Consider the following 15967-nt stretch of genomic DNA (forward strand, 5'->3'; position numbering starts at 1 on the left):
AGCAAACTACTAATCTAATTCCCCAGCCATGTGCCTATCATGTATTTAATAAATACTAGTAGAAATGAAGACATTCAGTGCAGGTATGAGAATCATTCTGTATCTGTATCAATTGAAGAAAAAAATCAAATTAAAGTTTTTTTTTTTTTAATTTTTTACTTATTTATTTGAAGGCGACAGACACAGAGAGAAAGACGGATAGTGGGAGAGAGAGAGAATGGGCGCTCCAGGGCTTCCAGCCTCTACAAACAAACTCCAGACGCGTGCGCCCCCTTGTGCATCTGGCTAACGTGGGACCTGGGGAACCGAGCCTCAAACTGGGGTCCTTAGGCTTCACAGGCAAGCGCTTAACTGCTAAGCCATCTCTCCAGCCCCAGATTAAAGTTTTTAAAATAAGTGTGATTTATGCCTTATGGAAGGACTCACTATAAATTAAATGGAAAGTTGACTCTGAATACATTTTCAAAACTCTCATATTTTTTTTAGAAGCAAGGTGTTTTATCTTTTCATGTACAGTTTTCTTTTTATAAACATTAATTATTAAATTCTTTATTAATCTTTGAATATGCTGTAGGTACTAATAGGAAGAAGACACATGATACTGAAAAGAATTTTGCCCTTATGGATATGTTATAGTAATATATATATATACTACAGAAATTAATATACATAATATTAATAATTAATATATATATATATTCATAGCTTCTCACTTTTCTTCAAGAGGTTTAGATTTAATCTATGGGTCTCCCAATCACTTCAAACTTAAGTGTATAAATACTCTAAGTTCAGAAGATACAAAAATGTGAATTCATAGAAAAATTAACATTGAGACATAAACTATATTTATGTCATCCTCAGTACTCAGCAAATATTGTTGTCTGGTAAGTTTACTGAATTCATCAAATAATGTAATTTTTAGTTAGGTATCTTTTCCTCACCCCAGATGTTTTTTATTGTAATAGGAAGTAACTATTAGAGTGGTTTAGCCATGCTGGGGTTTTCCTATGATTTCCTAAGAAATAATTTCTGAAATATATGTCAAATACATATGAGATGCAACAATACAGCTTTTAAATGCGATCAGAAAGTTCAAGGCCACCCTGAGAGTACATAATAAATTCCAGATCAGCCTGGGCTAGCTGGAGACCTTTCCTAGAAAGAGGCCAAAAAGAAAAACAAAAGGTGATCAAAAAGATTCTGTAGGCAACTGAATGGAGGCAAAAGTATTTCTTGATGGTTTTATAAAAATTACAGTATAATATATAATCTATCAAATTTTGAATTACATAGATTGAATTGGTAGCTTGGTTACTTTAATTAGTTTGGTGATAATATTAAAAATTGCATATTAACCTTAATATAGCTAGAAGACATACTGCATATCCTGAAATAAGAGAAAATATTCTAATTTTGCAAGATCTCTCTTAAAATTTTTTATGTAGTCCTAATTCATGAGATGGGCAAACCATGAAGAAAGTGTGTGGGGGGGAGTCTCTAAATTGCTTTAAACTGGTGTTAAAATATCCTAAGGAAAAAGACCATACTTTTTCTAAAGGACAGTCCCTCAATGTACCTATTTTTGCCCTTGAGGCAGTTTTTACACATACTTTATGATGTGGTTTCCTTGTTTGTAGATTACAAGCAGTAAATTAAAAGGGTGGGAAGTATAATACAGCTATTTTCACTGACAGCAGTAAGGAGCAACAGCTGACAGTGTGGAGACAGGCAAACTATAACAGACAATAGGACTAAAAATCGCAAAGCTACTGAGAGAAATGCAGTGAGCTAGCAGTCCTACTCACCCTTGTAGAAAGTGGAGTTCATCTGTAAATGTTATAAGTGAACACTGTCAACTTGAAGTTTAACTGCTGTTGGTTAATACACTGTTATTTTTGTCTTGACCCGTGGGTCATGAAACCTTTAGGGCTGTGTGTATCACTGTTCACGACTGCATTGTAGCTCATTAAGAATATCTACAGTGCATCATGACATTACTGAAGTAAATAGTATTACTCTTACATCTATTGTTCTGACAGTTGGTTCCTAAAATGTCTTTACTTAGTATCTTCATGGCCTAGAGAGGGAAAATAAAAACTACTTCCAAGTCTCTGCTTGTTTTTCCAAAACTGAGAATATTACCTACCTAATAGTGCTGTTGTCAGGATTAGATGAGATAATGTATGTAAAACACTCAGCACAAAAGTCAGGGGCAAAGAAATAGAGCTCAGTCTTATTTGAGCAGTGGTGAAAACATGCGGTCCCAAATCCTTTATTTGCAGGTGCAAAAATTAAGCCTCAGAAGAACTGACTTCCTAAGGCTCTACTTCCAAATGTTATTGTCTCGGATAAGCTGCTTAGCTGCAAATGTTGGAGATTTGGGGTATTGGCGGGCCGGGGGGCACGTGCCTGGTGGACTCCGGTGTGTGGAGAACTGGACCAATATGTTGAACCATGATGTGTGAGAAGTTGAGCGTTATCCTCAGGAGCTCGGGATACCAGGTCGCGCGCTAGTAACCCATTATCATAGACGGAAACTCACAGGAGGTCAAGTAACGGGATGCAGGCTGCGCTCAAATCCCTTCCGCCAACTTTGGAGGGATGAACACTTAAGGGGCGAAAATGACGGGCAGTGGACGGTGGTGCCCTAAGGGAAGCTCGGCAGGTCGGTTACGCCGGCCGCCCGCCGGGCCTCCGTCGCGGGGACCACCGTGGGAACCCCATCCTGCCGAAGGGCAAACCCCAGCTGCTCGTCAGCACTTACTCCCGGCCCCGTAGGTAGGGAGTGAAGGAAGACCTCTCCGGTCCGCTGGGCGGGCAGGGAGGGCCGGACACGCCGGGACGCGGCGCCGCCGAGGCCGAGGGGCGCGGGAGGCCGGCCCGCACAGCGCAGCGCCCGGGCTCGCCTTCTCTAAGATGGCGGCGGCGCAGCTCGCTCACGCCCGGCGGCCCGCGCTCCGGGAGCCAGTCGTGGCTCGGGAGGCGAGAGCAGGCTGGGGCGCCGAAACCGGAGGGACAGGGCAGCTCGGACCCTCGAGGCCCGCCAGTCTGGGGAAAGGCCAGGCCAAGAGGCTAGGGCGGCCGGGGAACACCCCCGGCGCTTCAGATGGGGCGCGGGAGCGTGGGGGACGTTGGAGGTGGAAGTGGGGAGGGGTGTGGGGAAGAGCCGTGGTAGCCGCACATCCGGGCCCTCCGTCGGGCCCGCCCCGGAAATGACGCGAAAGGGGGCGGGCTCCGTACTTCAAAGTAGATTCTCCCCGGCCGCGGCTGGAGTGTCCACCGAGTGCTCGGGATGGCCGTCCCCACCCCTGCCCTGGCTTAGCGGTGGTCTTCTCGCGGCTCGGGAGCTCGTCCGCATCGAGCTGGCTGCAGACACCGGGGCTTCCCGATTCTCAGACTGTACCCCTCTCCCCGTCACCCCAAAGTGCCCCCCTCGTGCCGCGTGCTTCCCGGCCGCGAGTAGTAGCGGACCTCGGAGAGGAGGACGCCCGCTGACCCGAGCCGCGTCAAGTCTCAGCGCCCCTCTCGGAGAGCCCACGTCGGAATCCCTTCCTCCCGACCGCCGGCCGCCCGGGCGCAGAGCTGTCAGTCAGGGCCGCCGAGCCCGCTCCTTCCGGCGCTCACGGGCCCGCCTCCTGCCCTCCTCCCTCCCCACCCCTCCCCGCGCGAGTGTCTCCCTCTCGCTCCCTCTCTCCCTCTCTCTCCCTCTCTCTCTCTCTCTCTCTTTTGTGAGTTATAGCAACCGTTGCCTTGTGAATCAAGCGCCATAGTCACCGTAGTCCTGGCGACTGTTACCCATCAACAACAACTACTCCTCTCCTCCTCCTCCTCCTCCTCTTCCTCCTCCTCCTCCTCCTCCTCCCCACCACCATCTCCATCACCCACCAACAACACCACAATAATCCACAGCCAAGGTGAATATTCTTCGGTCTCTCCATGTGTGTGGGAAGCGTGTGTCCGTGCGTGTGTGTGTGTGTGTGTGTGTGTGCGTTCGTGTGTGTGCGAGCAGCGAGCGTGGCTGTGCGGGGGTCTCACTCCTGACACCGGGCTGCGGCGGGGCGGCCGTCCAGGGGCTCGGTCCCCCGGGCTTGTTTACAATGGACCTCGCGCACCGGCGGGGTCGGGGGTGTGGGCGCCGCGCGCTGCCCGCCGCCCGGCCCTCGCCGCCGCGCTGCAGGGATGGAGCGGGGAGCTCGGGGGGCTGGAGTCGGGCCGGAGCCGGAGCCGGTGCTGCCCGCTGCGGATGCTTCAGCTCCCCCCCCACACCCCCAGGTCTGGGTGAGGAGGAGGGTCAGGTGAAGACAGAAGGGCTTCTCTCTCTCTCTTTCTCTCTTTCTTTAATTTTCTTTTCTAATGTGTTTCTTGCTTCTTTCAAAATCGAATTAGACCACAGTGTGCAGAGAGAGGGTGACCCAAGAGGTGGTGAATTGTGGTTCACTTGTGGGGCCTTGTTTGGGGTTTTGTTATTTTTATCATCGTACATCGGTGAACTTTTCCCACCGCCTATTCCCTTCATTTTTGCCCCTCTTTGCCTGCTGCTGAATAGGCTGCTCTTCTTCCACCATCGCCACCTTCATGATCTTTTTCCTTTAAAACTGTATTTTCTTTGTGCAGCAAACAGTGTTAATATCCATTCAGTACTCCCCACCACGTCCCCCCCCCCACCTTTTGCACACACATTGCAACCAGGGGCCCTCTTCCTTCTCCCGGGCTCTCCACTGCACTGTGAGGTTTTTTTTTTTAAGTCTTCAGTGTCCCCCCCCCTCCTCCTCCCCCCCTACAGTGTGTGGTGCGCTTGTGATTTACACCGGATGCAGGGCATCTGTGGTACTTGGGTTAGTAGAGTTACTGACAGTGCTTTATCCTTCTTGTGGTGATGGGAGGGGTAGTGGTGAGGTTCCATTTCACTTTGATGAGCCTCCCTCCCCGCAGGAGAGTGTTAACAATTTTCATTGTGGTTTTGAGACTTTGTGTGTGATGAGCAAGAGAGGACATAAGGAAGCTTTGTGAGAACGCAGTTCCCAATGTTATTTGTGACAGTTATGGTACTTGAAGAGTTTCTTCATCTCTGTTCTTTTCCCTTTGAGAGTTGAAATTGAAGTCAAGTTGTTCATAAAGAATGTATGAAGCTTCTCAACTTGAAACGTGTGTATATTTCTCTTTCTTTTGGTTAAGATTTAGGTTTGTGTGTACTTAACATATTCTTTTTGTTTACTTTTTTCTTCGGTCAGTGACTTAAACATGCTCAAGAGAGAACTTTTAAAAATACTTCTTTTGAGAAATTACTATTTTGTTTATAGATTTGAATGCTTACTAGTCCTTAAGTCATAGTGTTTTTAATTAGAGCCAATCTGGACTCACTGATCCCTTATTTTTGCTCATTTTTCCAGTCTAACTTTTAATTGATCATCAGTTTAAAAAAAACCTTGATAATGAAGTTGTGCTAAAACAAACATAATGCATAATGTACTATTACAATTGCACATATTGAAATTTCTAATTCAGTTTTCAGGTTTTTTAAATACCCGCTTAAATTATCTAAAAGCAAACATTTACTGATTTAAATGACAGAACAACCTTTGAATAATGTGACAGTTAGTATTGAAGATGGTCAGTGAGTACTTTGGATAATTATAATATTAAGGCTAATATTTTGTATAATAAGAGTTGGGGGTTTGAAAAAAACTTTTCTTTTCCTTATGATTGCTATTTTAAATGAAGCTGATACTTGGTTCTGAAAGAAGTCTTCTTTGAGCACTCAGACTTCTTTAGCATTCTTCATTCCTTACCCAACCTGTTTTCCTTGTATATCACTAATACTAACTTGTATTTTTCATTTTTCTGTTCAGTAAGTGTCAAATGCCTGAGCACTTTTGGATGGCAAAGCTCTGGGGTTCTATAATTCTCTCTGAACCTAAAAGGAGTTTTACTGTCTGGGATAGTTTTAGGCCTCATGCTATTTACATAGTAACTTTTCCACTAAGTAAATTATATATGTTAAAATGTCATGAGTTAATATTCTTATTTGCATCCTCCAAGAATATTAGCATCATTTCACTCATCATACTTATACCATATTTCCCTGGTATAATTTAGATTCGTTTTTGTTTACAAGTTGATTTGCGAATAGAACCCAAGTTGAATTACATTTCCTATTTAACAAAGTTTGTATGTGGTATAACATTGATGTTAGTCATCGTTAGGGCTCTCATAAGATGAAATTATTCTTATGGATCATTTAACTTCTAATTAGCAATGCAACAAATGATTTTTACAGTTAGATACAAAGATAATACTTAACATTTATTTCATTTATTCTGTAATAGTTTTTCCTAAGAAGGATTATATTATGTATTGCTAGTCATTTTTAGGTTTTTAGGTGAAGAGAAATCTGTGAAAATGATCATACTTTGAAACTATAAGTATTAAATAGTAATTCGTTGTGAGCAGCTGTATATCTATGATTCAGTATGTGTTATAATGAGTATCACAGTCTTTTTGAGTTGTTCTTCATTGAATTATATTAAACAGTGTAGAATATAGGCATAGTAACTTTACATGTATATGATCAACTAGTGAATTTCTAGACATTTTGCATTTTCATTACACGGATATAGTTATACCTGATTTCTAAAATAATATATTCTTCTGGACTATATATGGTCTTGTATTCTACAGAGGTACTCAGAAGGCTTATAGTTTATCAACTTTGTAAACTTTAAACAAACAGCTTAGAAAAACTGTAAACAAAATCATTGTGGTTCATTTTTGTACCATTAAAATGTAACAAGAATGAATGAGCCAGGGTAGATCTGTATCTTGCTTAAATGTCAATATGGTATGCTTAATACTTTTCTGTAGACTTACAAGTAAATATTTTATATTTCTCTAACTTTTAACTAAAGAAGATTTCAAGTTTTAAAGTGTGTGTGTCTCTGCGTTTAAAATAGATGTAGGAGTATCAGATTGTGGAAAGAGTTAATTTTTTTTTTTTCCTGAGTAGTCCCATAATGAGAACATGTAAAAGAAATGATAATAACAAATAAGTCAGCTTTTAAATTATGAAGTCTACTTGTTATGTTGTTTTTATGGTAAGCATTTGGCCGAATATTTTATTTTATTATTTTGGTTTTTTTGAGGTAGGGTCTCACTCCAGCCCATGCTGACCTGGAATTCATTATGTTGTCTCACGGTGGCCTTGACATGGTGATCCTCTTGCCACTGCCTCCTGAGTGCTGGGATTAAAGGTGTACGCCACCATGCCCGCTGGCTGAATATTCTTTATATATTTGCTTTAAAATAATTTCCCTTACTAAATCATTTGCCTTTAACTCTTTGGTGTATATTCCCAGTTGACATTACCGAATGGATTTTAAATTGTTCTCTATTCACAGGTGCATAGTGTTCCCATATTTTGGAAATCCAAGATTAAGTGGATTTGACTAAATTTAGCTTGTTAGAGACAGATGGCTGCTTTAAACAGGTGTCACTTTCATTTTTCACTGCATTGTGCTGGGACTTCCAGGGGTTCACAAAAGGATTGTCTAAAGCAGGTGGCGTCTTCTGAGTTTGTAGTATGATCTTTTAGAGTTAATTATTTCCTAGGAGGAGATATTTTTTTAAATCAAAACTTTTAAACTATTAGTCTTTAAACTTCTCTAGACTTTTAGTTCAATTCACATAGCTTTTATTTCTGAATGCCACTGTATTTTCAAGCTATGGAAATTGTATATTAATTTACAAAATGTCAATTCTTGCAAATAAGGATAAATTATGTTTGAATTCAGAAAGGGTATATAGGAAAGCTTTTCATACTTGAGTCAAATATATCTAAAGCAAAAAAAAGGGGATTAAAAGAAAGTAAAATTTAGCTAATATAACAAGAAAACTTCCACTATCCCATACTTAAAAGAATTTTTTGTACAGTATTTAATTAATATTTAATTTGAGAGTTATGTTGGAAACAGGTGTTGCTTTTTTTTTGCCCGATATTATAATATTAAAATACTTCCATGACTTATTTCACTTGATGCCTTAATATTTATATTGACCTTTACAAATAGTTTTAAGTATGTTTTACTTATGGACTGGCATTAATAAAAATATCAACCAACTGCTATTTAAAATTTATTTTTAGTTTATGATTTTATCCTTTCTGTGTGGGAATTTTATGTATCTTATAAGAGATGCACCAGAGGGTGCTGTGCTATTTGAAACATAATATTCTCACTAAAAATTTGTCTTGATTAGAACTTTCATTTAAAGAAAAAACTTTAATATATGAATTCAAGCATATGATCTTATTTCCACGGAGTTTTAACATTTAATATACTGCCTTAGTTGGCAGCTTTAAATGAAAGCTTGTGTGTATACTTATCATATGGATTGTTAGCATGGTATAACAGTATCAAGATGGGTATCATTATATAGTCTTATCAGCATGTATTCCTATGAGCATATGTATTGGCCATCTTATGCGAATATTTCTATCTTTATCTTAGAAATTTAGTGGAACTTGAGAATATATAATATTTGGTAATTTTATTAAAATATATTAATTCTTATAATATCTTATTTAATATTATTCACACATATCTATATATTTTCATTCCTTTAGTATTTTTGTATAGAATAATATACTTTTATGGTATAACCTAAAAAAATGACCCACACCTGGAAAGTATAAATATAAATAAATAAATATAAATAAATAAATATAAAGTATACATTAGTTACCAGGCTAATTTATCAATAATAATAAAATATCAAACATCTGAAAAGTTTAATTCCTACTGCATGCTCTAAGAGTAGTCTAGTTGACTTTATAAATTGGTTATTATCAGAAAACTTTTAGATTCTCTGCTGTATTCTGTGCCATGTGCTTCTAAACTGGAATTGGCTTTATGTAGCTGAATATTTGTTTAGGAAAAGACATTTTTCTTTAAAATGTTGAATTCAATTTTTTGATGGCTTACATCATTGATTCTGCTTTTACAAGCTGTGTGTACTCAGTGGCGAGTGCAGGAACAACAGTATCTACCTCCAAACATCAACAGAAAGTAGCAATATTTTAAAATCTACTGGGCTTAACTAAAATAGTTTTGGTATTGGTCTTAAAAAAATCCCGTAGCTTGTCAGTTTAGGCCACTGAGTTTTAGACATATATTCAGATATATTAAAAATTTTACATTAGAGGTTCAGGTGTTTGCCTTCAAAGCCAAAGGACCCAGGTTCAATTCCCTAGGACCCACGTAAGCCAGATGCACATGCGTCTGGAGTTTGTTTGCATTGGTTGGAAGCCCTGGCATGCCTATTCTCTCTCTCTCTCTTTCTCTCCTTCTCTCTCTGTATATATATGTATATGTATATTTATATGTATATATATGTATGTATGTGTATATACATATGTATATACATGTGTATATGTATCTTTCAAATAAATAAAACTAGATATTAAAAATTACATTTTAGATTTTATGTTTCATACCAAAGTATGAATTATAGTTAATGACAGAGTTAAAAAACCAAATTGTTGGAGTAATGTATTATAAGCTAAGAAAGTAGGCTTTAGAGTCAAATTTTAGATACTCTTATTAGTATGACCTTGTACATATTATTTACTTTCACCATAGATTCAGTTTTTTCATTTGTAAAATTGGGATCAATTCTGCTTATCTTCTGAACTTATCGCTTAAAAGAAAGCGATAAGTTCATGAACTGTGTGTAGGGCAGTCTTAGAATACATGCTCAGTGCATAATGGCTGATTCTATTCAGAAATGCTGAGAAGATACCTAATATTTTTTTTTGCCACCAAAGAATCATTTAGCTATGACCCTTTAACCATCTCTTTTCCATGGACTGAAGTGTTTGAAAGACCGTCCACTAATGTACTGTCATTGCCTACTTCTAAAAATAAAGCAAAGCTATAAAGCTATCAATTCCAGGTTTGGATTACCATTTTATAACTAGTCCTATTACCACACTGAACTAAAAGAATGCTAGTTCAGGGATTGGGGAGATAGCTGATTCAGTGTAGTGCTTGCCTTGCAAGCATGAGGATCTATGTTGGATCCAAGTAACATGGCAAGTGAGATGGAGTGCCCTTTTAGTATTAGTTGTAAGAAGCTGGGGAGGCAGAGACATGAGGATCCTTGGGACTGATTGGCCAGCCAGACTGGCCTAACTTGTGAGCTTCAGGCCATTGAGAGCTCTTGTCTCAAAGGAAGTACATGGTGCTCCTGAGGATGCCCCTGAGATTGTCCTCTGGCTTCCATGCACACACATACAAATGCAAAAAGCTCATCCAAACTCATTTTTTACTTTTATTCTGTAGCCTTATAATAGTGTTTACTAAGTTTATATAACTTTCCTTTTCTAGATGTTTTGTATTAAGGACTAATGATAATATTTCATTATCTCTTAATTCCCATTGACCCTTTCTTTGTCCACTTTGTATTTTTCTTGTTACATGTTATACAGAAATGCATATGAAAACATCTGTAGCTCCATCATGCTTAAATGGAGTCATTATATAATGAAAACAATGAGTTTTAAAAATAGTTTTTACATGTGAATTCATGCTTAAAATTTAGGGGTAAAAATGTATGCAATTATTGCTTATATATTTGTGTACAACTGAGAAATTTAGGATACTTTGCTAACTTGCACTTGAGTTGTAAAGTAACTTTGGAACATTATCTGGCATAACATATAATATGAAGTTACAACCCCAAAATGCTGTATTTGTGTCTCTTTTTTTAGATGTTAAAAATGTTTCAAGTAACATTTTCAAGTTGGCTGCCATAACTAAAGTTGTTCAATAATGTGCTATATTTTTATTTTTGAGCAATTTGAATAAGAATGAAACCTTTTTTTTTTTTTTCATTTTAAAGTGATTTAAAGCATCCTCAAGATGGTTGTGGTAGTACATGCCTTTAATCCCTGTACTTGGGTAGGCTCAGGTAGGAGGATCACCATGGGTATGAGGCCAACTTGTTAGAGTTTCACACTAGCTTCACCTGGAGTGAGAGACCTTGCCTGGAGAAAGAAAAAAGAAAAAAAATTCCCAACCTGGAAATATGGTGTATTTATTCCAATCGAAAAAAAATTACATGCTATCTTTTCTTTTTTTTCTGGAACTGCGTTTCTCATTGTTCAGTAATTACTTGGACCTTTTATATTATTTTATAGCTAATTAGCCCCAGAATATAAATTAGACTGCTTTCAGTTATCTCTTATACATCTTTTTGTCAGTGATTGTGACACACATACACACACACACCCACACACACACACACATACACACACACGCTCTCTTACTTTTAGAGACAGGGTCTCAGTATAAGCTGGCCTTGATCCTCTGCATCCTGTGTATGGGACCTACAAGCTCACGTTTACGTTTTTAAAGGAATCTTGGAAGAAGGACTATGAAATGTTACTGACACGAGCAGAATATAACACTTCCAAACATCTATTTTCCTAAAGTTTCTATCTTTCTGTCTTCTTCAATAGAAATATAACTTTATTTCGCTAATAATGTAACCTGAATGTAATTTTTGTTCAAAAGATTTCCAATCCCTGGGTTTGATCTGCCTTCTCGAGAAGAACTTAAGGGTTAAATCTCTGGCTGAATTTAAATTACTGTGTTTATGCAGTTGCCTGTACTTTTGATGACTCTTAATTTCAGTACCCTTCTTTTATGGCAGCAGTTACAACCAGTCCATACTGCTTGCCATTGTTTTATAGAGCCTGATCAAAAATTCCCAGAGGTTCTTGGTGTTTCCTCTTAGGCAAAAATGGGTATATGCTATCAGAGCTTTCCAGGAAGATTAAAACAATGAAGAAGCAGACCTGAAAATAAAAGTACAATAATTAATGAGAGAAGACAGATACATTCAGAGATGACAGAAGAAAGTGACTAGATTGAGAAAGAAAGGGACTTTAATCCTGCAAGCCTAAGGAAGGTAAAGGGAAGGGCAGAGGTACTCAGTTATCCATCTGTAAAACAGTGTGACTATGTGATCTCCAAATTATTTCTACCAGTAATAGTCTGTGATTCTATGTCAAAATTAGCACTAGGAGGCCAGAAACATCCTGACATGGGTCCAGGAATTGGTGTGTGCTTTTTTTTTTTTTAAATTATTTATTTATTTATTTGAGAGCGACAGACACAGAGAGAAAGACAGATAGAGGGAGAGAGAGAATGGGTGCGCCAGGGCTTCCAGCCTCTGCAAACGAACTCCAGACGCGTGCGCCCCCCTGTGCATCTGGCCAACGTGGGACCTGGGGAACCGAGCCTCGAACCGGGGTCCTTAGGTTTCACAGGCAAGCGCTTAACCGCTAAGCCATCTCTCCAGCCCTGGTGTATGCTTTTACTAGGGTCTCAAAGGCCAGCATGTTACTTGCCTTTGGCTTCTTCTGATAAGAGCACCAAAGCATGAAAACAGATCCCAGCTGTAGTCTAATTGTCATATCCATTCCAGTGGCTCCTTCAGAGAGCAGTGACCAAGTGCCCTGATTTCTTCACCCACTTAGCTGAGCCTTACAGCTTGAGCTCCTTCTGGAGCTAGCTCTTCTGAGGATATGTGTCAGATAAGTGTCTTGTAGTTGGGGATCTTGCCTGTTGCTTATTAGTAAGATACTTAAAACAGGACTTAATCCCCAGTTTGTGAATAGGCATGTAGATGGTGTGGGTGCCTGGAAGGCAGTCACTAAGGGAAAAAGCATTTTTGTATATGTTTAGGGCAAATCATATATTCTGTATTGTAACTCTTACCAATCTGTAGAGAAGAGTATGAGAGATTTGAGAGTTTGTATTTTTGTTATTATAATTGATTAATGCAACCATATGCATGTGTCTGAATTGCATTCAGATTTTAAAAAAATTAAAAATATTTTAAAGAAACTTTATTTATTTATTTGAGAGAGAGAAAGAGAGAGAGGGTGACACATCGAGGGAGAGAGAATTGGGCATGCCAGGGCCTTCAGCTGCTGTAGACGAACTCCAGACACATGTGCCACCTTGTGTATCTGGCTTAAGTGGGTCCTGGTGAACCAAACCTGGGTCCTTTGGCTTTGCAGGCAAGTGCCTTAACTGCTAAGCTGTCTCTCTAGTCCCTGCATTCAAATTTTTATGCTTCATAACATGTGTTTATATTTTAATAACACTTTTCTCTTTAGAATATCTTCATAGTGTACTTTGTCTGAATATGTCAAATCTTTTCAGAGACTGTGCTTGTTAGTTAGGTTTCTTCAAGCTGTGTACAGTGGTGCATGTTTGTAACTGCAGCCCTTGGTAGGCTGAGGCAGGAGGATTACAAGTTGGAGGCTAGCCTGACCTACAAAGTGATCGTGTCTCAAAGAAAAACTTTTTCTTCAGTGCTTTATTTGTAGAGGAGTGGGAGAGGTTACTTGATGGAGGTGGGTGGGCAGAAAGAAGCAAATGCATTTAGAAGTCATATTATGTTGTGGAATACCATTTTTTTATATATGCCTATCTGTTCATTTTTATGTATTATGTAATTTTGGTAGGGGTAGAAGTTAGTGGTGGGGGTTAGGGAAGTGCAGAGGCAGGAGATGAAAGTGACTAGAGCAATCCAATATTCCTTCTGTGCTGCAGTGTTGAAGAGAGCACAGATACTTTTGCAAGGACAGTCATTCTATCACTTAAATGCATGTTTATTACATTTCATTAAATAATTCAGTTCTCTTAAAGACTGTGTTGTCTGATTTGTCTATTCATTAGTACATTAGTGGATATAAAATACTCTTTTGACAGCCAGCATTGTGCTTTAGGCATGCACAGATTTTAAAAGGTAAGGATAAAATAAAGGAATGGTGAGAAAATCTATTTCATACATAACTGATTTCCTTTTCTTTTTGAGACAGTGTTACATGTAGCCCAGGCTGGACTCCCAACTTGCTTTGTAGCTGATGATGACCTTGGAGTTGTGATCTTCTTTTTACATCCAGAGTGATAGGATTATAGGCGTATTCATGCACATTCTGTTTGAAACTGATTTCTTCATTTACCTCCTTATAATTTCCTCTAGATAGATGTTTTTATGAATACATTTTTGACAATAAAACCTAGGATTTTCCTCTCGTTGGAGAGAATATGCTGGTATTTCAAAGTGGGAGTATAACCTGTAAGAGCAAGCTTTTACTTAATCATTTTGTGATTATGTCTGTATGTAGTCTTGGAAATGAGTTTTGAGAAGTGTCTGCCTCAGGGTCATTAACTCATGAACACTTATTATACTAGTAAGTTGGAAATTACCTGTACAGCTTTAGTGTACATACAATATGTATTTTAATGTGCTATGGTGAAAACTTAACATAAATTAATACATGGAAGATCAGATAAACTGATTTTTTTTGTTTTACCACATTCCATTTTCAGACTGCTTATAAAAATGGAGTTTAGATGTGGTGCTTGTATATATGTGTTCATGTGTATATAATTAGATATTTTAAATGTACGTTTTACATGGTGCTATGCAGCTTTTATCATTATTGTTTTTTGTTCACTGTTTTTTTGCATTATACATATCTTGGGTCATATTAGGAACGTTGAGCATTTCCACCTCAGTGCTGTATTCTTGAGGCAAAGAAAACTAGGGGAAATATTTGAATAAGTTCTATAAATGACCTTCCTGTGATGCTGTGAACAATTTCTAACAGTGTTACACATTATGAAATGATACTTAGAGGCTATTTGACTTAGTAAAGAACTTGAGTTTGGGAAATGAATTAAATACAAAAGTATAATTTCAGTACATTGCAGTAAGTTAAGATTTTGCTGCTGGGTTAACATTTCATCTCTTCTTTGTGCTTGAGAAGTCTGCTAAGTTTTGAAAATTTAAATAAAACCTTTTAAATAATATTGAATGAGTAGAACTGTTTGATAGATGTTTATTTGTAACTTATGTGTATGTTTCTACATGAATGCAGGCATGTACATGTCACAGCATATATGAGAAAGTTAGAGGGTAACCCGAGTGCTTGTGTTTGCTGTTCACTTTATATGAGGCAGGGTCTCTTGTTCATTGTTGAATACATCAGACTAGATGACCTAAAAGACTTCTGTGAATTTCCTGTCTCTGCCTCCCACTATACGCTGTCTGGGATTACAGACATGTCTGCTCCTGCATTTGGTATTTACATGGGTTCTGGGGATCCCAGCTCACATCCTCACCTAGATTTTTACCTTAGCAAAGATCTAAGAGCCGTATGTCTTAGAATTGAGGTAAGATTCTTTTATTTTTGAATTTTGAAAGCGAAGTTAATATTTTGGTTTGGATTGATTTGCTTGAACATGCTTTTGGAGTTAAAAAATAAACAAACTTGCAAATGACAATGGACTGCACATGAAGAGGACAGTGATTTGTGAGACTTTTGGTAATTCTGATATTCTACTCACCTCCTTGTTACAGCTCTGGATAAAATTAGAAGTAAAGATTTCTTTCTTACATTATGTAAGCCTCTGTATTAAATTAGGTTTTGGTTAATTTACATTGTTGTTTGGAATTTCCCAAATACACATTATGTATGCACTTTGGAAATTCTAGTTTATCTTTTGGTTCACTAATCTTTGTTTCTCTCTTTCTTTCTTTCTTTTTTTTTTTGGTGGTTTATTGATCCTTGAAGAATGCCCACAGATGGTATCCCATGCCTTAATCTGAAGAGATTTTTATTTATTTATTTATTTTTCTTCATTTTTATTTATTTATTTGGGAGCGACAGAGAGAGAGAGAAAGAGGCAGAGAGAGAGTGAATGGGTATGCCAGGCCCTCCAGTCACTGCAAATGAACTCCAGATGCATGTACCCCTTGTGCATCTCGCTAACGTGGGTCCTGGGGAACTGAACCTCGAACCAGGGTTCTTAGGCTTCACAGGCAAGCGCTTAACTGCTAAGCCATCTCTCCAGCCCTGAAGAGATTTTTTAAATGAAGCTAAGTTTAAGTT

At 38.6% G+C, this 15967-nt stretch overlaps 1 protein-coding gene across 6 annotated transcripts in view; it reads left to right on the top strand.

Moving 5' to 3' along the window:
- The first annotated feature begins 3654 nt into the window (after window positions 1–3654).
- Rfx3 (regulatory factor X3) overlaps window positions 3655–15967 on the top strand; it is a 267617-nt gene continuing 255304 nt past the window's right edge. For 2 of the 6 annotated variants that reach the window (XM_045150961.1, XM_045150972.1), the window contains exon 1: window positions 3655–3914. Coding sequence is in view for 2 of the 6 variants with exons in the window: in XM_045150948.1 (XP_045006883.1) it covers window positions 5120–5145 (26 nt within the window). In the remaining 4 variants the exon portion in view is untranslated. Of the gene's footprint in view, window positions 3915–4229; window positions 4296–5093; window positions 5146–15967 lie in introns of those variants that run through there. The other 4 variants (XM_045150983.1, XM_045150989.1, XM_045150948.1 and 1 more) reach the window with 4 other exon arrangements.

This window comes from Jaculus jaculus, chromosome 1 (assembly GCF_020740685.1).
Source record: "Jaculus jaculus isolate mJacJac1 chromosome 1, mJacJac1.mat.Y.cur, whole genome shotgun sequence".
Lineage (NCBI taxonomy): Eukaryota > Metazoa > Chordata > Mammalia > Rodentia > Dipodidae > Jaculus > Jaculus jaculus.